The 23,641-nt window shown below is 37.8% G+C and overlaps 2 protein-coding genes across 4 annotated transcripts in view; both read right to left on the reverse strand.

Moving 5' to 3' along the window:
- ITGA2 (integrin subunit alpha 2) overlaps positions 1 to 8,341 on the reverse strand; it is a 130,464-nt gene extending 122,123 nt beyond the window's left edge. The window contains exon 1 of the mRNA XM_075932477.2: positions 8,255 to 8,341. Within this exon, the coding sequence (XP_075788592.2) occupies positions 8,255 to 8,285 (31 nt within the window). The 5' untranslated portion in view covers positions 8,286 to 8,341. The remainder of the gene's footprint in view (positions 1 to 8,254) is intronic.
- The window catches only part of ITGA1 (integrin subunit alpha 1), a 133,694-nt gene continuing 113,070 nt past the window's right edge, over positions 3,018 to 23,641 (reverse strand). For 2 of the 3 annotated variants that reach the window (XM_089779395.1, XM_075932480.2), the window contains exons 22-30: positions 22,694 to 22,770; positions 21,834 to 21,923; positions 19,953 to 20,064; positions 18,270 to 18,383; positions 15,629 to 15,733; positions 13,983 to 14,087; positions 12,679 to 12,771; positions 10,742 to 10,858; positions 3,018 to 8,348 (exon numbers count right to left, since the gene is read on the reverse strand). In XM_089779395.1, coding sequence (XP_089635521.1) covers positions 8,304 to 8,348; positions 10,742 to 10,858; positions 12,679 to 12,771; positions 13,983 to 14,087; positions 15,629 to 15,733; positions 18,270 to 18,383; positions 19,953 to 20,064; positions 21,834 to 21,923; positions 22,694 to 22,770 — 858 coding nt within the window. In that variant the 3' untranslated portion in view covers positions 3,018 to 8,303. The remainder of the gene's footprint in view (positions 8,349 to 10,741; positions 10,859 to 12,678; positions 12,772 to 13,982; positions 14,088 to 15,628; positions 15,734 to 18,269; positions 18,384 to 19,952; positions 20,065 to 21,833; positions 21,924 to 22,693; positions 22,771 to 23,641) is intronic. The other variant, XM_006139526.5, reaches the window with a different exon arrangement.

Consider the following 23,641-nt stretch of genomic DNA (forward strand, 5'->3'; position numbering starts at 1 on the left):
AAGCCTTGTGCATAGAGGGAAAGTGGCAGACGTGGTATATCTTGACTTCAGTGAGGCTTTTGATATTGTCTTGCATGAACTTCTTATAAACGAACTATGGAAATATAACCTAGCTGGAGGTACTAAAACAGGGCTAGGCAATAATTTTTGATGCGGGGCGGCACTCCAAGATTTTGGTAAGTGGTAAAGAGCTGCACTTTTCTATGGAGTAGTTGTGGGGTCTGGGACAGAGGTTGAGTGCAGAAGGGAGCTTGGGGAAAGGAGCTGGGGTGCAGTATAGGATGTGGTGTCCGGGAGGGAGTTTGGGTGAAGGAGAGGGTTATGACTTCAGGCAGGAGAGCTATTATGATTGGGCTGGAGTGGGGGGCACGGCAGCATACCAAGTTCTCCCACTGGGCGCATGGTACACAGCAGCACATAGAGCGATAAGCTGGCCATTCTGAGGCTGATGCTGCAGCAGACCGGAAGTCAGTTTGAGGGTCCTGGTGGAGCAGGCTGGATCCAAAGGTTTGGCAGGCCAGATATAAGCCTGTCAGCCGACGGTCAGGGCAGTGTGTGTGTGTGTGTTTCCGAGAAAAGGTTTAACGTCCGGTCTTTACTGCTAGGACCGGGGTCCTGTCGCAGAGGGTGGCCAGCAGGCCAACAGACACCCCGTTATATAGGAAGAGCTTATTACACCTTAGATTTTAGCTGCTAGAACACAGGGGTTCCTTCGCAGCGGGCAGCCTAGGAAAGGCTGGAAAGGTGCCCCAACGGATCTTGTCACCTGGGAGTGACACAGATCCAAATGCCCAAGCTCTCCCTATGTCTGTCCCTTTATGACCGGCTGAAGTTCTTTTAAATTGTGCTTGGTTCTATTACAGCAATTGAAGGAGTCAGGTTAAAGCTTAAACAGTTACAGGTTTATTAAAGAAGCTTATAAATCATATGGTTACAATGGCTATTGCTCTATTTCTTAAATGCTAGCAAATATATATATATAGGTCTTAACAATGATTACAGGAAAAAGGTAAAGATAGAAAATAGAAATAATGGTACCAAGTGACAGCTTAATCTTTAAAGAGCTCTAACACTATATATATACTTAAACAAAGGACCACATCCAGGTACAATTTTTACCCCTTTCTGTGCCTCTCGACTTCAGCATGTCAGGCCAGGGCCGGTATCTCAATTCCTAGGAAAGACGAATATGAGGTGGGCGTCCCCTTTGAAACCTCGGGAGATCAAACACCTAACCCGACCAGCAGATAGATGGTAGATTGACACTCAGAGAAAATGCGCTGCTGCACCCATCTTTATACCCCTGGGGGCCCGTATCCTCTTTCTTATCTAAGATGCCAAATTGTACCGGTCCGTTTTGTGGCGCCAGTTCTTACAACAAGTTTCAAGTTAATTTACACTTGCAAGAGAGATAACTAAATTGTGAATACTAGACATTTTTTACTGGGCGAGAGATTCCTCCCCCCACAGATGGATGTGTGTTCGTATCAATATGGGTTTGAGTCAAGGGCACTCCTTGGCAGCCTCTTGGTCAGCAATTGGCGTATCTCTGTTTACAGCCATTCACGGTCACACAGCCTGGGCCTTCTGCTCTGTGTGCCCTGGATGCTCCAGGCAAGCAAAAATGGATGTTACAAGGGGGGTTCCTGTCTGGCTACAAAGCCCCAGGATGTATCTTTCCTGCCCTGGTTTATATCCAGTTTTGTATCACTGACTTGAGAATATAGATTCTGGTTTTGGTTTATTCATATCAGCTGTGTCTAGACTGGCAAGTTTTTCCGGAAAATCAGCAGCTTTTCTGGAAAAACTTGCCAGCTGTCTACACTGGCCATTTGAATTTCTGGAAAAGCACTGACGATCTAATGTAAAATCATCAGTGCTTTTCCAAAAAAACTATGCTGCTCTCATTCAGGCAAAAGTCTTTTTCCGAAAGACTTTTGCCCAAAAGGGCCAGTGTAGACAGCATAGTACTGTTTTCCGCAAAAAAAAACCCGATCGCGAAAATGGCGATTGGGGCTTTTTTGCAGAAAATCGTGTCTAGATTGGCCACGGACACTTTTTCGCAAAAAGTGCTTTTGTGGAAAAGCAGCCTGCCAATCTAGACACGCTTTTCCAAAAATGCTTTTAATGGTAAACTTTTCCGTTAAAAGCATTTTCGGAAATTCATGCCAGTGTAGACGTAGCCATGAAGTAGTGTCAGTATGGGGAGCCAGCAAATGGTGGGGGCATATTGCAAAAAATTTTGAAATTCTTCTCCAATCCCATTTCTTTTTAAAAATGTGATTTCAAAAGAAATTTTTCAGACAGCTCTAATTATCAGACAGATACATCATAAAAGTTTTGGTAAACATTTTCCCAAATGAGACAGGATGTTGTTGGTACAGAGTTGTGATTCATCGTTGAAGCTGGTTTCTGTCTGATAAGATCACTTAGTTAAAAAATTGTAGGAGTGCAGTTGATTTACATTTTACAAACACATTTGTGCTGTGAAATAAATGTAGCAACCTTTGCCTTCCAAGAAATGTGGAGGAAGTGATGAGTCATTTTAATTAGACAAGACAGCTCAGTATTCAAGAACAAACTGCAGTGAACAATTGAAGATTGGCTAGAGGGACAGATAACATAATGAGACAATATGCTTTTATTTTTAATTTCCACGGTGATGTGAAATCTTGTCAGTGTTAGGAGTTTAGACATTATGTATATGTATGAATGGTCGCGTATGCTTGTTATTTTAAAAGTTTCCAAAATGATGTGTGCACACAAAATTTGTACCTGCAATTTCAATGGCTCTTTTGAAAATTTGTCTCTAGATGTTAGAAATATTATAGTTATTTTAGCTACAATAATTTCATACTTAATGATGGCCACCAGAAATGCCTTGCTGTTGTGGTTTTGTCCCAATGCATACTTCTACAATACTTTTTCTATTTATATGACAAACACCTTTCATATGATGGTTCTTTCATATCGCTTAGGAAACAATATTATATTAAACAAACCAAATAGTCAACCTGTATGGGGAAATGTTTATTATGTATTGATAAAATGTATGAAAACATTGTACAGAAGAGAAGCAAATATCATGCAGAATGTAACAGGTTTTCTTATGATTCTCTCAAAGTGTGCAAAATTCAAACAATTATTACTTTAAATGATATAATAAACAATGATGTTCACTCCTTTAGTATCTCTCACCTTACCCCCGCTGATGCCCATGTGTTGTTCATATGGTGCCTTCCAAGTTTTTTTTTTAAAGGCTACTGTAAGGTTTCAGTAGATATGTGGTGGCTGAGTGGTTAATGCACTGGCCTGAAGTTTGCAGGTTTGTGTCTTGCTTGCTCTGACACTGAAAGGCCACCTCTGTTTACCTACCTCAAAAATGGGTACCCGATTCCCAGTTAGGCAAGCCAAAGATGGTTACACATGATACTAGCCACCTTACTTTCTGGTGTACTGCTGATCCTGTGTTTTAAACCATGTCAGCCGACTAGGCCATCTTTGGCTTTGACTGAGGTTCTAATTCCATTCTAAATATTGTTTGAAAAAGAGGGCTTTTACTTTCACCATATGTACATAACAGCGATAGCTTTCTATCACATGTAGTATTCTCACACAGAAATTCTGCTAAAGCAATGAGGCATCTTAAAGACTAACATTTATTTGGACATAAGCTTTTGTGGGAGTGTAGATACAGATTATCACAGTTACCTCTCTGAGACAAAAAATCTGTGGGATAAGAGTCCCATCAATATTAATAATTCAAAAATCTCAACCAGTGCTGGAGGAATTTAGTGTTATGTGACAGCAACAAATTTTCAGAGCTGATTAAATGAAACAGATCAGTTTTTTGCACACTGATGCTTAAGTTGCATCCATAAAATAACTGCAACATGAATGGCCTGTATGTGCAAACTATGCATTTGTAGGTTCAAAATGTCTATCTGCTTATTTGAGGGGGTGATTTAGAACTCAAAGTTTAAAATATTGCCCTTAATTACATACAAATATTCACACTTCAAATACTTATGTAGGCAGGGGTGAAAATTCAGCTGATGGAATGGTGGTATGACAATTTACACCTGTTGAAAAACAGCTTACAGAACACCAGAATATCTCACTTATCATAGGTGTCTATCCTAAAAGATGTTCTGTATTGCACTAATACCTTCAAAGGGAATCAGAGGATGAAAGATTCCCTGTGTACACACTTAGGACTCTTAGTCTGCTAAATGTTATGGGCTGGGTATATACACCAGCCACGATGTTAAACTGGCCTGCCCACCAACTGTTAATTATTAGAATCAAATTACAATGACCTGCTCCTTAACAAATATATGAAGCAGAATGTCATGACATGTTTCTAAAATGTGCACCATCGGTATCAGTGGGGTTTTCTCCGGCATGTAAAATAAGACTAATGTTGTTTGTGTGATGGCATGTGCAAAGGTTCTATGGAGTAGAAATAATGTGTTACTAATGCAGGTTATGTGATAAGGATGTGTTCCCTGGCAGTACTTACTTTACATGTTTAAACAGTTTATTTTAAAAAAATTAAAAATGTAAGAGAGCAAGAATTAGCAGGAAGAATGCATCATAGTATAAGCAGAAAAGAAAGGCAATTATATAAAGTCTATTATGTCTGATACAAAGTATGACAAAAATATATGGAAATAAGCTTTACCTAGAAAGAATAATTTCATATTCTCTCTAGAGAAATATTGTATACAAAACCTAACATGGTTGCTGATGCATATTAGTCATTAACATTGCTCAGAAATTAAATATAACATTTAATTTAAAAAATACCACTTAACAGACCATCACAATTGGAAAGTGAAGTGCTTGAAAGTCAGGACATGCCACATGTTAAATTATCTGCCTTAGCACTGCACCAATATATATTATATTATACACATACAAAAACAACAAGGAGTCCTGTGGCACCTTTAAGGCTTTCACATTTACTTGGGTATAAGCTTCCATGGGTAAAAAAAACCACTTCATCAGATGCATGGAGTGGAATTCACAGAGGTAGCTCAGGTGTTCTCTAGGTATTCACACCTCCCCATCAACTGCTGGGAGCAAATTCACTCTTACTAAATTGGCTTCCCTAACACTTGTCTACACTTGACAAGTAACTCCTCTTTTGATATGCTAGTGTATATATCTTCCTACCTCTGTGATTTCCACTCCATGCATCTGACAGTATTTTTTACCCATGAAAACTTATGCCTCCAAACACTGTTGTTTTACAGACTAACATAGCTACCCCTCTGAGATTTTTTTATACAGTAGTTAATCATGCGTGGGGAAGGAAGGACGGCCTTGTGGTTAAAGGATGAGACAGGTATTCAGGAGACTGGGGTTTCAAATCCTCCTCTGCCACCAATGTCCTACGTAACTGTAGAGAAGTCTCTTAATGTTGCTGTGTAGACATACCCTATTTCAAAATAACGAGTATTATTTCAGAATAACTTAGTCCACATCTACACAGCATGCAGTTATTTCGAAATAATGTCAAAGTACTGTCAAGCTGGAGAACTTCTTACTCTGATTCCTGTAACCCTCGTTGTATGAGGAATAAGGGAAATCAGAGGAAGAGTGCTCTATTTTGAAATAAGTGCTGTGTAGATGCTCCCGATTTTGAAATAAGCTATTTAGAAATAAACTACTCAAACTTTATAGCTCAATTTGCATAGCTTATTTTGATTTAAACCCTGCTGTGTAGATGCACCCTTAATCTCACTACAAAAATAGGGAAAATGCTATTATTCCTATCTCCCCGTGATGTTATCAGGATAAATACTTTAATATATCTGTCTGTGTTATTCACATATATGGCCCTCATCACCATACTAAGAACCTCAGACAACATCCTTTCTATGGGTATGTCTACACTTGCACCATAGTTCGAACTAGGGATGCAAATGCAGGCATTTGACAGAGTCAATGAAACAGGGATTTAAATATCCTGCACTTCATTAGCATAATTTCACCGGTGCGCACTTCATGATTCGAATCAACTGTGATTCGAACTAGCGCACTGGCGAAATCATGCTAATGAAGCACGGGATATTTAAATCCCCACTTCATTGACTATTTCGAATGCCTGCATTTGCATCCCTAGTTCAAACTAGGGAGCAAGTGTAGACATACCCTATGTGTCCATGTCTTTCTATCAAACCTTTACTTCCATAGTGTGCAAACTAGACTTCAGACATGAATAAAGCAGCTGTTTAGCATTTATTTTCATCTTTACTGTGCCATGAGTGGACCTTTGCATCATTCAACTGCAGACCATTTTGTTACTCAATACAGTGGGGAGGAGGGTAGTTTACATGCCACTTTTCAAATCCTAGTTTTGTTTCCATTCTGTTTCTTATCCTGTGAGCATCACCATGACAACAAACACCCATGCTTTTGAGGGCCCACTTCTGCTCTCAGTTATACCTACGTACCTTTGAAGTAAGTCCATTGACACTGGTGTGTTTACTCTGAATTTAACAAACTCCATGGGACAGCAGCAAAAGCCCAATTATTTATAAAGAATAAGTCTGCCATACTTTCTAATAAAATACTAGACATGAGCAATTCCAGTCCAATCATGATTGTGCAATCAATCTTTTTTGAATATGAAAGAAAGTTTATAAACACTTTCAAACCAAGTCATACTTGCTATATTCATGACTCTCAACTCCATCCCAAGAACTACAATATAAGCCAAAAAGTAGATAAGGTACTCCATGACTTTCCCTTAATATCATCTTTCAAATAATGAAGCACCCTCTAGCAAATTTTCAGAGACCTATTTGCCAACATATATAATTCCATCAAAGGTCACTTTTATAGAAAATATACACTCTTATTAAAAAGAAACCAAACATCTGATAAGAATATTATCGAAGAAGAGAGCAAATATACCTGATAGGTTATGTTATTTGGGAAAAAACACAGTATTTTTTGCATTTTGGCAAAATTTGTACCAAGGAGATGAATTAACTCCATTGTCTAAATGCTGGTCTATTTTTGGAAGATGAAAGCATGTCCACATATGTTCATCATGTAGAAGGATGGTGACCCATGAGAAAGAATAAGGCAGCATTATATCAAAGGTTATGAGTGTTCTACGTGGGTTTAGAGAAATATTATTTTAGTATCTATGTTTCAGTGTATTATAAAACATTTTAAATCTCTGATACAAAATAAACATAATTTATAAAGTGATAGATAGCATACAAATTTGCATCAGTACTTAAGTTTGAGTAATGAGTGAGGTGTGGTTTGTAATACAAAAAGCTTGTCAATGTTTTTATAACTGTTCCTTTGATAATTATCTGTTTCGGAACTTTCAACCTATTGAATTAAATAGCTACACAGTAATTTTCATGGATATTTCAAGAAGCTACTGTATTACACAGTAAGGAGCAAATGTCAGAGTGCCTCTAAACCCTTCCCCACCCCAAACATCTACAATATTTCTGGGCACTTCAGTTTGTGAGTCCAAATATGAATCTGCTTATTTGCAAACAATATACAATCAGTTATGCTTGTAATTATTGTGAGCATAATTTTAAAGACCTGCTAAAAATCAGATTCTGGTTCAGACATTTATATGAGTTAAGGGATCAATCCTGAATAGTTTTGTTAATAATAGAAATATATTTAATAGAATGTCCTCTGCATATCTGGAAAAGTACATTAAGAAGGGAAAAAAACCCTTTGGAATTGCAAGTGTCATGCAGGCTTTGCAGTTGTCCTTTGTCTCTGGACTATATCTTTATCAAACATACCTCACTATGTGATGTTTGTTCAAGGTTTGAAAGTCTGATATAGTCAATTGTCAATTATGAAAAATGATTTTTGAACATTTTTCTTTTTTCAAAAAGGAAAATGAGGTGAAGATATTGTGATTAGTATTTACAAGTTAATTTCTTCGTAATTTGGGCCAAAGAATTATTTCATTTGTTAAAAGAAAGAATACACAATTTTCCCTACACAAAACAACTCAGAATCTTAAAATTGAGTTACTCTCCAAAAATGAGTAACAGCTTAAGATATTTTTAACATATTATAAAATACTATATGGTTGTTGTTTTCCCTTATAAACATTCACCTATATACTTGATTTGTTTGTTGTTGTTTTTTTTTTTAAACTACACCTTGATTAGTCCATGATGGAGTTCAGAAAATGCTGTGACCATCAAATTTATAACTATATTTATAGATTTACAGTCAGATATTTGAGACAGACCTGAGGACAGATCATTGTTTAATTGCAACATATTTTCCTTTGGAAGTATTCATGTCTCCATTTTGTTCTTTAGTGGCCTTTTGAAAAATCCAGCCTGTATACGAGAGGAAAAAAGAATGCAATTCAAAACCAAAGGTTTAGAAACATACATGACATTTTAACAAACCTTAAATATTTTTATTTACTATTTTAATGCTTGCAGATGATACAAATTCACTTATCACTGAAGTATAAATGTTGCTTTAATGGATTAAAACAATAATGGCATATCTCATGCTAACAGACAAACCAAGAGCAAAGTTAATGCACAATGATTGCTAAATCATTGTTATGCTGACAGAAAGTATCAAAGATTTGTCAGGTCTTCAAACAAGTTAATAATACTTGGAAGTCTGTTGAGTAAACATTAGTTTACCATTTAAATTCCAGATTTTCCAGTAGCAATTCATACTAATTACTAACATGCTAATTGGGCATACTGAGATTTGGCTTGGAGAAGATTGCCCACTTGTGGCAAAATATTTAAGCACAGCAGTAAAGCGGAATGTCTTTAAATTATAACTTGAAATTTGAATTGCTGAGGAATATCAAGTCTGAAGTCAATAACAATATTTTTATAAACGGTACACTCTCCGTTTCATTTTTCAGCTAATAACAAATATAATGTTATTTTCAGTGTTGATGAGAGTAACAGACAACTTATATTTATTCCACCCAGAATCATCATAACAGACCAGTTTTTGTCAACCTGCAACATGGCACAGACAAAACCTTTTGTGCATGAAAAATCTAATAATTTCGTGTGTCAAATGTTCTGTGAACTGTAAAATGTGTAATTCTGAAGATGCAAAGGTACTGACTACTTTTGAAATTTGGCTTCAACATATCCAGTCACAAAGAAAATATTTACTAGTTTTCTATTAATTCTGCTGATTTTGTAAATATGTAAGCACTAGAGATGTTTTCATAGTTACTTAATTTTAACTCTGCAATGATTAAGAAACAATTAATAGGTACTAGTGACATTTAATGCCTACATTTGAAATTTAGTAGTGTTTTCGGTTGCTAAGCTCAATACCTTAAAATGGACTAGTTTTCAGACAGTGAATGCAAAGCTCATTCTGATAATCAGGCCTCAAGTCAAGCACCCCAAAAAAACCCATTCACTTTTGACTTTATAGCCTAACTCATGATTTATACATATATGATATAAAAATAAGGGCTTGAGATCTACAGAAGAAACATGAGCAAAATGTTGTGCCTAGCATGAGTGTACACGCAAATCAAAGAATGTACGTGTAAATACTTAAGAATATAATCAGTTTAATTACATGTTCAAATGGCTCTACATGTTCAGTGTATCTTCATGCACCCATGTGTTAAATTGCATGTAGACTGTTGCATATGGCTCTCACAATGCCAATTTTTTAAAAAAATGTAGCCTAAGATATACTGTTTTATATTTAAGAGAAAAATGTTATGACCCAGTAACAATACCAAATTTTACTAAGCTACTACTCAAAGGTGTAAAACAGACTGGTAATAGCAAGGTTGCTAATGAATTTTATGGAGTTTGATTCTTCTCCCTTTTTTATGGCATAGAAATTTTGCTTGGAATAGTTAGTAACTCTAATCATAATTTACTCTTTATGATTACAACAGTGGTCTATTGCAAGGGATATTGAAACGGCTTTGGATCATTAAAGGACTTGCAAGGTTTTAAATGCTCATTGTAAGATGCTGAGGAACCTAAACTCCTTCAGAGTGGACTGAGAGAAGAGAGCACTCAGATGCAAGAAGTGCTCATAATTTTGCAGGATCATACCATACATTCTTGGATGTAATGTGTGATAATTATGAGTAGGTATTTTTGGCCGACTCTGAGGTACTTTGGCTTTCCTGATTTTTAAGAACTGTTGAGACTGTATTTCAATGTAAGCCACTCAAAATTAGAGGAATGCAGGAGAAACCAGGAACAGTCAGCTAAATTACTTACCATTCTGTATTGTATGCCTTATCTACTTCACTGTGGTGACTCAACATTAGAGTTCCACAGAGTGGCTCTGAGGTATTTCAGTGAAAGCTTACATTATTTTGATTCTCTGAAGCATGACCAGACTGACTGGCCTAGAAATGATTTTACAAGCTGGAAGAATCTCTTGCTAGTAGGATAAAAAAGGCAAAGCGGCATTTTTTCTAAGCATAACTTAGAAAAACCCACTTTTTTTTCTTGAAAGAATTTTAACAATCTAATTTTAATGAAACCTCTGTGCTAGAAAACTGGAGCATGTTGACTGTAGACAAATGATTAGAGTGGTCTATTTTACTTAGGGAAAATGAAATTTCATTAAGGATTTATTACGATATTTTACTAATTAAGGGATTTATTATGTTTGTCAAATTCTAGTGATAAGAACCCAGATCTGAGCCCTTAAACACACAAGTACATCAAAATTTAAATACAAAACAAACAAATGTAAAGCTTACCTTCCACAATGCAAATATAAGAAGTGCAAGAATCAAAAGTCCAGCAAAGGCACTTAGTAAAATGACCCATAAAGGGATGCTTCCAGGGCGAAGTTCTCTTGAAATTTTAATCATGATCTGAAAATTATTTCAAAGCAAATAGTAAAAAAAATAATTTTCTCTAAGTAACAAAATAGCATACCTTGTATCACTTACTGTAGTATGACAAGAGTACCTGATAGTTTCATTTTGTGGGTAGGAAATTACTGTACAGGATGATAGTAAAACTATAACCCTACCATGAACATAGATATCTATCTCAGATAACTGATGGTCACATAAGCACCACCCTAAATTGGAAACCTACTGACAGCTATTCTTACCTACCTGGCTCTAGCTTCCATCCCCACATCACATGATCCACTGTCTATAACCAAACCTTAAGATACAATCGGATTTGCTCCAAACCCCAAAGACAGAGACGAGCACATGCAAGATCTTTATCAGGCATTTTTAAAACTAAAATACCCACGGGGGAAAATGAAGAAACAGATTGACAGAGCCAGATGAGGACCCAGAAATCATCTACTACAGGACATGCTCAACAAGGAAAATAGCAGAACACCAAAAGTAATCACCTACATCCCCCCAGTTTAAACCCTTCCAGCATCTCATTGACAATCCACAACCTATCCTGGAAAATGATCCCTCACTCTCACATGCCTTGGGAGACAGGCTATTCCTCGCTCACAGACAACCCACCAATCTGAAAGAACAACTCACCAGCAGCCACATACCACACACCACACCACAGAAACACTCACCCAGGAACCAATCCTTGCAACAAACCCCAATGCCAACTCTGTCCACACATCTATACAAACACCACCATCAGAGGACCTAACCACATAAGCCATAACATCAGGGACTCATCCCCTAGCACATCTACTATTGTGATATATGCGATCAAGTACCAGCAATGTCCCTCTAGCACATGGGTTCCCAAACTGGGGGGCGTGCCCCCCTGGGGGGGGGCATGAAGAAATTCCAGGGAGGGCGTAAGGCGACCCAGCCACACACTATACTATATTTGTAAATAGTAAAATAAAGTAAAGAACTCATGGCTCATCATTTGTATGTAATCAGTTTGTAGTTCCCAAAATACTCTATACAAAAATTAATTCATTCTGAAGGTTGCTCAGAAATTCTTGGGGGCATTGCACTGTAACATATAGTAAGATTTTTTTACACAGGATTATCAGTGTATTTAATACAATATTATATAAACCAGAAATTAATATAACAACTTCATTTTGTATAGTTATACAAAGTATAAGATGCTTTAAACAATTCAATAAACGTTACATACTCAATAAGATAGTGGAGATGATTATACTAGCTCCCATTATCAGGCAATGAAAAAAAGCCTCTTATGCACTTTAATAGAAGTTGGTCAAGCCTTAAGAACTATTTGAAATTAAGACTGGATAGTCAAGGTGGATGAAGCTTTAAAAGATGAAGTCTTATTTTCACATAAATAACTATAGTTATGAAAAGGAGGAAATAGAATTACAGGAAAATATTACATAAGCAGAATTGTTTTTAATGGATGTTTGTTTTAAACTACCTATACAGCTGCATTTTAAATTATTGTTTTTAAAAGAGTCATTTTAAGTGTGTCTCATATCCACTTGGATAGCGGAAGCATTAATTTATAGCAATGGTTAGCTCTAGATTAGGTGGATAATTTTCCACTTCATAGATACATTGATAAATAGCATGCTTTTTCTACCATTCAGTATTATTTTAAGCTAGTTCTGACATTTTTTACTCTGAATAAATAGAAAATTATAGACCTTTCCCTCAGAGGAGTGTGGTTCATTGTGGCAGATAAAATACTGAAAATGTCATTAACTGGGTAAATCCTACCATGGGTGTCAGACTATAGTCGCACGTACCTCACGTTTTTGATTGTCTCTTCTCAAAATCAGCGATGAGTTTTCACTTTGAAGTAGTGCTCTCACAATGAGATTTAAACTATGATTACTTCCCTGGAAGAAAACAGAGCTTACTGTTTATATTTAATTTTTTAAGACTGAAATTCCAGAACTGAATCCCAGCATAGAACTAGGTTCAGTTTGTGGGGTGATGGGAGAGCAAAAGGAAATGATACATACAAAAAATCTCAGAGGGGGATAGTGGACTGCTACTTGGATTAAGTCAAATCTTATTGAACAATTTTATTAATAAATCTAGATGAGTGGATAAATGGTGTTCTGCACCTGATGTTAAATTGGGGAAAGTTTCAAACTACAGTGGAGACAGAGAAGTAATACACATGGACTTATGGCCTAATCCTGCAACATGTGAGGCACTGTCAGTACTTGTAGAATTGAAGTATAGTTATCATTATGGGAAAGAAATACAAAATATGAATTTAAGACTGGACGTATTTAAACCCCTGATCTTGTAAAAATTGCATACCTGAATGTCCTAAGCATGTAAGTGTAATTTATAAGCATCAAATTAAATACATACATAAGTGTTTGCAAGAATGGAGCCTAATATATCTCCAAAAATAAGGCAAGCTTAGATATTTAAAGGAAAATGGAGTCTTGAAAAAGTAAATTGCTGAAATATGAATTTGTAATGTGAAATATTAGCTATCCTCCAAATGCTACTTTGGGTTATGTACACAAATGCATCACATCACACATAGGTAATAGTTGTTTTCTGTACAGCTCTGATGAAAATGCATTTTAATTCTGATGTTCGGAATACCTCAATAAGGGTGTATCTGCACAGCAGGGCTTAACTTGAAATAAGCTACGCAAATTGAGTTACGCCAATTGAGTAGCTTATTTCAAAATTGGGAGTATCTACATAGCACTTATTTCTAAATAGAGCACTCTTCCTCTAGCTTCCCTTACTCTTCATACAATGAGAGTTACAGGAGTCAGAGTAAGAAGCCCTCCAGCTTGAGAGTATTTCAACATTATTTCAAAATAACTGTTTGCTGTGTAGACACGGACTGTTATTTCGAAATAACACTACTGTAGTTATTTCAAAATAATGTTGCTGTGTAGATGTACTAAGAGAATATATGTAGGTGAATTTCAAGGGAATTCATAACAGAGTAAGCAAATTATTTCAGAAACTGAAAGACTAAAGATTAAAAAATATTTAACTATGTAAGCATTACATTTGTCTTAATATTGTTCCAAATGCATACTTATACTGAATGTGGAAAAGGCTTACTTACTTTTATAAAGGTAGGTTTCCATAATCTTAATGAAATATTCACTTGAGTTATATCAGATGGAGTCAAAGTACAATTAATAGATGTACAATTGTATGTATCGCAGTCCTGTTTAAATGTTTATGGACAGGAATTAGTGATTAAACATTTTAATATTACTCTCTAAAATAAAACATCCTATGTATAGACAAGTGAATTTGTAAAGGTTAGTTTTACATGCTATTAAAATTAAAAGACTAGGGATTACTGAGGCTTATCTAGACAAAAAAATTATACAAATACTACATTGACTTTTAAATACTCAGTTTTTAGTAGACTGATCTATATAAACTTGCAACAATCTTACCATCAAGGACCTAATCACTTTCATTTATATCTACATAAACTTCCTGGAAAATATAGCAGAATACTATCATTTTGGATCTGCTTTGCACAGTTGGAAATGACTAAAAGTTGCCAGGAAGTGGAGGTTCAGGCCTTTAAAACAATACTTAATATTTATCTCATTAGACTAAAAGGATGAGTCTAGAAGATTTACATGGATGTAAATAGGTATAGTTGTCTGGATATACCAAAAGAAGATGCTTGATATGGGTTTTAAACAGGCTGCAACTTTATTATACTGATATCTGGAACTACCCAGCAGATAAAATGTACAGTGCAGGACAATCCATGCTACTTTAAAACTACCTGGGTGGGGCTCCTCCAGGCCATTTTTATTTCCATTCAGGTCCCCAGCCAGCCCATGGCTTGGACCTTACCATCCACCACCCTCAGGAGGGTTAAGGTAGGCAATGAGAATGGGAAGGGGAGAAGGGGAAGGAGTTGACTTCCTGCTGTACCAAATCAGAGGAGTCCTCAATCCCTCTTTCCCCATTATGTACCTCCTCCCCCCCCTCCCCCCGTCTGCCCCGCCCCAATATCTTCTTTTAAGTCCTTTACTAGGCAATTTATCTGGTTCCTGGATGCCTTCCCTATGGAGTGTGTGCACTGAACATCTGCTCAACCTTAGGAAATAAGTGGCAATATATGACCTACCACCTTTCTTAGTATCCATATAGGTTCTCCTTGACCCTTGCTTTGGGGAAGGTAAAAAAATCCTCATCAACTGAAGCACAGGAAAAATTCATTCCCAGCTTCCCTAGCAGAATGCTTATAGCAGATCCTAACCCAACCTAATGTTTGCTGCCACCAGCGTGGGTGTTGGTTTTGCTTGCTGTATGTAACCAAGAAGCTGCTTCTGCTCAGAGCTGAAAACTATGTGCTTTCTACCTCTTTGCAGAAGTTTCTGACCTCATCTTCTGTGCCTCTCTCCCTGCTTCAAACAGTAAGCAGAGCTGTCCTTCTCTGTAAGACAAGACAACCCCTCCCCAACTTACTTGTGGTGCAGTCATTCTACTGAAGCCAACAGAGCTGCACAAGCTGAAGATCTGACACAATCTGATGTGCACTTCAGCTTCAAGTGCAGTTTTTTCAGTAAAAATTAACCCAAAATATAGCATGTTACAGTTAAAGGTAACACTTTCAGTTGTTAAAATATACAAAATAAAATTATAGGGAGAAATAACGACTAATAACTACTATTTATTAGAGTTATTAAACACAAAACATTCTATATGAATACCCTCACGAATTTCAGACAGGCTTACCATAATTATATCTTTTGTCGGTTCTTTTATTTTTTGCACTAAATATGGTGTTCCAAAGTTGATCTTGAAAGGATCTATAGGGTGACTGGTTTGGCAGATTGCATTCTGTTAGGAAAAAATACCAACATCTTTCTTATTGCCTGAAGGTCCAATATAAAAATATTAATAAGCTCCAGAAATAGGCCACTACTACTCCTAAGATTTAGCAACTGTAATAATAAGATCCTTTTATAGTATTTCCATTTCATGTATAATAATCAGAGTGTAGAAGAGCAAAATGAAGGTGCCATACCTATTAAAGCATATTCTTTTTGTTACCTTTCTCATCACAAAGATAATGCAGTCTTTTATGAGGTTCTTTGGGCTATGTCCATATAGCACACCATTGATGGTGGTAGATAGTGTGCATGTAGCTACATGCTGTAGTGAAAAACAGGATGCTGGCAAAGCCTTTCAATGCCCTATCTGCTAAGCCACACTCTTGTCCATAAATAAAATTAATCTTGCTATCATCAAATGATTGTTCAAACACCTATAAAAGAAAAGCTAACCAGGTATTATTTTTGTGAATGACTACATTTCTATACATTCTTCATGAAGGTTTATATCCTATTCTATTATTATTCAGATTGCAATCAAAGGTACGTTTTAGCACCCATATGTAATCAAATTGAGCCTTTCAATTGCAGATACAAACCAAGAAAACCGGAAGAAACACATTTTATCTCTCTGTATATATTTTAGGGTATGTCTACACTAGCCCCCTAGTTTGAACAAGGGAGGCTAATGTAGGCATTCAAAGTTGCAAATGAAGCCCGGGATTTAAATATCCCAGGCTTCATTTGCATCTTCCCAGGTACTGCCATTTTTAAATGTCCCTTAGTCCAAACTCCGTGCCTGCGGCTACACGCGGCATGGAGTAGGTAGTTCGAATTAGGATCTCTAATTTGAACTACCATTACTCCTTGTGGAGTAATGGCGGCACCCGGGAAGATGCAAATGAAGCCCCGAATATTTAAATATCTTTGCAACTTTGAATGCCTACATTAGCCTCCCTAGTTCGAAATAGGGGGCTAGTGTAGACATACCCTTAGAGATTTGTGTGTCTGTCTGTGAGTCCTTTTGTTCAAGAACTACTCCTAAGTGGTAAGAACTATGACCTTCAACTTTTGTATGTAGCTTCTTCTTATCCTAACTTAAAGTCAACCTTAGCCAACAGTGTGCCCTTGTAGCCAAGAAGGCAAATGGCATATTAGGTTGCATTAGGAGGAGCATTGCCAGCAGATCTAGAGAAGTGATTATTCCCTTTTATTTGGCTCTGGTGAAATCACATCTGGAGTATTGCGTCCAGTTCTGGGCCCCCCACTACAGAAGGATGTGGATGCATTGAAGAGGGTCCAGAGGAGGGCAAACCAAAATGATTGGGGGGCTGGAACACATGACCTATGAGGAGAGGTTGAGGGATTTGGGCTAATTTAGTCTGCAGAAGAGAAGAGTGAGGGAGGAGTTGATAGCAGCCTTTAACTATCTGAAGGGAGGTTCCAAGGAGGCTGGAGAGAGGCTAATCTCAGTGATGACAGAATGAGAAGCAATGGTCTCAAGTTGCAGTAGGGAAAGTCTAGGTTGGATATTAAGAACACTATTTTACCAGGAGGGTGATGAAGCACTGGAATGGGTTACCTAGGAAGGTGGTAGAATCTCATCCCAAGAGGCTTTTAAGCCCCAGCTTGACAGAGCCCTGTCTGGAATGATTTAGTTAGGTTTGGTCCTGCTTTGGGCAGAGGATTGGACTTGATGGCCTCCTGATGAATCTCTTCCAGCCATATGATTCTATGATTCCAAATTAAGGTCTAGGTTTATTGAGCCAGGAAAAGGGGATGTGCCTGGAATTTGATAGTTTTGCATAATATGGAAAGGGAGAGGAGAGAGAGAGGAGGAACACAATCTTCAGTCACCACTGGGGGGCAGTGGGCAGAAGAGAACTATCCTGCAAAATGACTACTGGGACAGCTACACCTCCAACAGTGTGGTCAGCTGGGGATGGGGCTCCGCCATCTTGCATGCCACAGGTAAGTGGTCTCCCTGGATAAAATCCAGCCCCAGCCATCCCCCACAGGACCCACTGGTGTGCCCTCCCTCCCCCCACCTGCACCACTGGGCTACCCAGAGTGGCAGCTGCAGGCTAACCTGCATGGCTCCCCCCTTTCTCCTCACTTCCTGCTTGGACCACGGAGTGCTGGTGTGGCGCTCCCTTCCCACATTGCTCCGCCATGTATCTGGGTAGCTATAGCAGGGGAAGGCCCAGAGAGTCCCAGCCCAGGAGAGGCCTGCACAGCCCCAAGACCCAGTCCCAGGATGGCCTCCCTTTCCCAACCCCCATCTTCCAACCCACAACCCCAAACTCTGGGCCAATCCCCCTTCCCAAACCCCAGCAAGGCCCCCCATCCCTGAGCCAGGCCCCCAACCAAGCACCAGGCTTCCCACCCTTCCCTCTGACCCTGGGCTGGCCTGCAGCATGCAGGTAGGAGACCTATACTGTCCCTCCCCCCCCCCAACTCCATGGCAGGACTTGGGAAGTGCCGGGTAAGTCAGCTAGTTTAAAATAAAATGAAGGGCATTCATGTTTATAGGCATTACTTACATCTGAAGATGACAGTCCACTTAGGTAGAGAATGGGGTTTTGAGATGAAGTCAAGTTGGGAAATGAAATCTGCAGAGTGAGTTGTGGCACTGGAAAATGTTCACCTTTTTCAATCTATAAGAAACAAGAACAACACTGTTTCCTGTCTTCTAGTTAGCACCTTCCTTATCTTATTGGTGTTTCTGGTCCGTCCCCCGACCCTCACCCCACTTCAGAACTATGCAATCAGCCAGTGGTGAAAGGGAGCATGATGTGAGCTCCACTACTTTTATTCCAGGTGCAGCCAGGTAGTAATCATCCTCTTGAATTAGCTAATACAGTTTACTGTGTGTCTGATGAATAAACAGGTGGATGCAAAAAAAACAAAAAAAAAAAGGGCAAAAGAAAGAAAGGATTAAAGATTCATTCCGAGTTTCTGTTTTGACATGTTCTAGTCACACCCTTGTATAGCTCATCTGCTTTCCATTTAGGACTTGTATTACATGAATTCCTACGGGCTTTTATTCCTATTTGGAACTGTGTGTTCAAGTCCAAAACCATGCTTTAACTTGGGAAGCAGTACAGAAGTCATTATTAGGAAAAGAAAATGGCTTCTGGCAGCAGTACTGCATGGCTCAAAGGAAGGTTCTTCTTTGACTCTTAGTACAGCTCTAAAGCAACAGGTTTCTTGCAGCTCCACTCTGGACCTCTCTTGACTCTGATTGTGTTGTTTCTGAGATCACAGTGGTTTCACACCTGCTCGCTCACTCCCACATGCACACACAGCTGTAGGTTTCTGCTCCTTCTCAACTTGCACTCTGTGGGAAAGGATGGGGAGGAGTATCACTTATAAGCAGGGTCCCAAGGTAGCAGCAGGGACACTATGAGATCTCAGCCTGTGCTCTCTGCAGCCTCTCCACTCCTGACTTCATTCAGTCAAGAAGGGTTTAGAAATCAGTTTATCCCATCTAAAATAATCTCTTAATTTAAACATTAAGACAAAGACTAGAGATTACTGCATCTACACATAAATGTTTAAAAGTATAGGTGGTTAATAATGCCTGGGTAGGGGATAACATCACAAAGGTATAACAATTTCACCTTTGTAATTATTGTATAGAAAGAGCTAATCTTTTTCCATGGCCCATCTACTATAGACAGAAAGTTGCAGAATCAGACTTTTCATAAAACAAAGACCAATATTCAATGCTAGATTTAAAACTGGGAAACAGGGATGTTTTTAGGGATAATTAAAATCAGTCCTGCTACAATGTGAGGGATTTATAACCCACTAAATGTATTTTCCAGCCCAACTATTCTACTTTGCCATCTTCATTTAATTAGAAATGCAGTGTCCTTAGAGCATGGTACTTCCTTTCTTCAAAGTCAACTGGTTTCTGGAAATATCAATTCTCAACAATAAGTAAAAACTGTAATGAATTAAGGGCAGCGTCCAGTTTCAATGGCACATGCATTCTCATTGTGAAAGCAGAGATCATCTGGAATGGCTCCATGGCCCACAGATCTTATTTGAATACCACTGATATATAATATTTTGAAAGCAAAGAGTACAAAATGCTGCTGTAGGAAGTTTAATATATTACATATGTGACTCTTAGATAATAGGTTAGCAAAGGATATAAATGCTTTCAAAAACATAGAACTAGTCCTTTACAATGCCTTATACCTTACCTTATAGCTTACCTTATAGTTTATGTTAATTTCATCCCCAATATTTTCAATTGTATTTATAACAGCAGGAACTGTATCATTTGCTGCAATTATAATATGGGGTTCTTTGGGATCTTTCAAATGACTGAGGGTTACAGAAATAACAAAACCGTTATAATGATCACACACAGTTAATTATAGAGATCTTTTTGTTACTTTGTTAATCCTTCTGGGCTAGTTTTCTTACAGCAAGTATATTACTATTTCCATTAATGTTCAAGTCATCTGTTTTCTAAGAAGTACTTATCTTTTAAAATATTATTTACATTGCACATCCCTTGTTTTATTAAAACTGTATCAGAAGACCTCATTCAGAAAGGAAAGAGATTTAAGGCCTGATTCTGTCCTGCTTTGCTGAAATGGAGTAGAACTTTACTCCAACTATAGTGCCAGGCAAAAGGGCAATATCCTAGTCAACAAACAAAGAGGATATAACGAGACAGGCCACATTTAGCTCTATTCCATATGGGTAGGACTTATATTTAAAGCTAGATTTGACAACTACTTATTATGGATTATTTAAATCAATGAAGTAACACAAAGAGGGAAAATTTTCAGAAGTACAAATTGGGGTTAGATACTTAATAGCCTTAAGATGCTTTGAACATCCCAGTTGGAATGAATTTAGTCTAATCATTTACACACACACAGTGCATCCCATATCAATCTATGTAGGTGTAGTCACCACCAGACAGAGTTGAACCTGGGAACTCTGGACCTCAGTATAGTTGCCTCTGGAGCTTGAGCTATAAAGCTAGTTGGCACTCAGCTTAGGCTATAGAGCTCCTTTGTTCTTATCTCTCACTGTAAGTGGTATAAATGCCACTACATGAGACAGTAAACCACAGTAGGTGTATGGGTTACATAGACATACCCTGTATACATATTTCTAGGGATGGAAGCCAAGTGAATTTAAACTGAGGGCAAAAAAAAACAAAAAACTTGAATTAAAAATGTATATGGGAACTGATAAAAGGCTTTTGGGAATCTGGAAATTAAGGCTATTTTATGAATCTTAAAAACAAAGTACAAAAGAGGGCCAATAAAAAATGCTAGTTTTCACTGGGAGGGAAAAGTTATGCTTTTTAATGCACCTGACACACGTATGAATGAACAGAACAATGTAAGGGTATGTCTATACTAGCCCCCTAGTTCGAACTAGGGAGGCTAATGTAGGCATTTGAAGTTGCAAATGAAGCCCGGGATTTAAATATCCTGGGTTTCATTTGCATCTTCCCGGCTGCCGCCATTTTTAAATGTCCCTTAGTCCGAACTCCGTGCCCGCAGCTATACGCGGCACGGAGTAGGTAGTTTGAATTAGGATCTCTAATTCGAACTACCGTTACTCCTCATGGAACGAGGTGTAACGGTAGTTCGAATTAGAGATCCTAATTCGAACTACCTACTCCGTGCCGCGTGTAGCCGCGGGCACGGAGTTCGGACTAAGGGACATTTAAAAATGGCGGCAGCCGGGAAGATGCAAATCAAGCCCAGGATATTTAAATCCCGGGCTTCATTTGCAACTTCGAATGCCTACATTAGCCTCCCTAATTCGAACTAGGGGGCTAGTGTAGACATACCCTAAGAGAGTCAAAGCAAGCTGCTACTACACAAGTGATCTTATCGATCACATATACATAAATAAAAAGTACCTGTAGTCTGAAAGGGGCAGTGATCCCTATTATGTCATACAACTGCTCTTTTTAATGAGCCCTTGGTTTCTTATTCATGAGAGCAGTGTTTGCCTTTTGTGCACACTAGCAACCACACTCCAACAGTAAACCCACACATATTCTCTTTAAATGTCTGCTGTATGCCATACTATAAAATTAAGTACAGAAAAAACATTAGTACCTTAGAAATATTAATCCCATTTCATATTTTACCGGAATTATAATGTCTCCTTCATTGTCAGAACGGGTCTCAAGTGGTTCTTCGCTGTCACTAGAACATAACACATGCCATTCTGGTCACATTCTGAAACTCATCAGTACACAATACATATAGTTGGTGGGGAGGGCCCTGATAAAATGAAATACCTACAGCTGTGGGCATAAAAAAATACTGGCCTCTTCAAGTTAATTATGGTCTCTTAAAAAGAAATTGAAATGGCTCTTTCCAGTAAGTAAAAGGTACATACTGTATTAGGCCAAAGTCAAAATTACACCTTTGTAGAAATGAGAATACAAACTGCTATAGATGGAAAATAGCAACATTATATCAAGTAGGAGCCATCACCATCACACAATCCCTGTAATTTCCTGTGACAGCATATATTACAGTCAGGTGCAGTACAATTTACCCAGCATCTATGTCAAGGCACCTCAATCCTGACCTGCTGCAATAGCATTGCTATTTGAGGCCTAGGCCTCTCTCCTTAACAGAGACTGCAAATTGTGTTCCAATATAGTATGGTAATTTTGTAATCAGAACAGATACCTTCTGTGTTTGAAGATAGCAAATCAGACTCACTTGTGAGACTCATTGGCCTCTATAAATGAATATCCACTTATTTAATCCACCTCATCTGATGGCCTCAAATCAACCCATAGTTCTGTACTTCGCTAAAGCTGGCTGTTCTAGACACTCGGTATTTGCTTTTGAACAAAACAAAACAAAACAAAAGTCCTCTCTGTCATGCCAATGGGGCACAAAGCTATACAATGACTAAAAGTTAAGTTTGAGATACAAAAGCAGTAATTTTGGTAACTAACCTTGTTACATACACCCTAAGAGTAGCATTCTCCAGGAGAGAAGCAGCATTGAACTGGAATACTATTCTGAAGGAAATCTGAGGGAGAAAACACATTTAAAAAAGATAATAGGAAAGGAAAGTAATACTCAGCTAAACATTAAAATTTACTCTGATGAAAACTGGCTAAAGTCATTAATTCAAAAATCTTGGAGTCCATACTCAGATTTTAGTCCATCCCCAAAATACAAAGGAAATCTAATAGCAATTAGGCTATAACACGGCAGGGCTAATTTTTCAAAACTGGGGACCTAGAATAAAACTGAATATATAATGTGTGTAAAAAAAAATTGCATTGGAAATAAAGTCACATATTTAAATTCCATTTTGTAAATTTATTTTCCTTGATTTAAGAATCTCACATGTGTTTATCCGGAGAGCCATCTTCAACAGCTATTAGGCTTTGGGACTATCTGTATATAAAGTCCTGGTAGTTATAGTTGGAGTAGGCTGTTTCCCTTCTTCATTTAGAAGAGACTGCATTTGTCTATACTAATGGGATTGAAATTTTAATACATGGCAAAGGTATCTAGAGTGTTGAATTGGCATTTTTTTAATCTTCTGATTAAAATCTAAATAAATAATTCTGGATTATTACTGATGACTAAGTGGAGTATCATGTGGTCACTTAGGTTCTGTCTACACAGCAGTGTTATTTTGGAATAATGTGAGTTATTCCAAAATAATGTAATGCACATCTACACACCAAGCCCATTATTTCAAAATAAATTCAAAATAACGAGCTTCTTACTCTGACTCCTGTAACCCTCATTGTATGAGGAGCAAGGGAAGTTGGGGAAAGAGTGCTCTCTCTCAAAATAACTTCTGTGTAAACAATGCCAAAAGTCAAAGCAAGCTATTTCGACTTAAGCTACACAATTAGCGTAACTCAAATAGCGTAGCTTATTTT

Source organism: Pelodiscus sinensis, chromosome 6, assembly GCF_052426305.1.
Source record: "Pelodiscus sinensis isolate ZL-2025 chromosome 6, ASM5242630v1, whole genome shotgun sequence".
Lineage (NCBI taxonomy): Eukaryota > Metazoa > Chordata > Testudines > Trionychidae > Pelodiscus > Pelodiscus sinensis.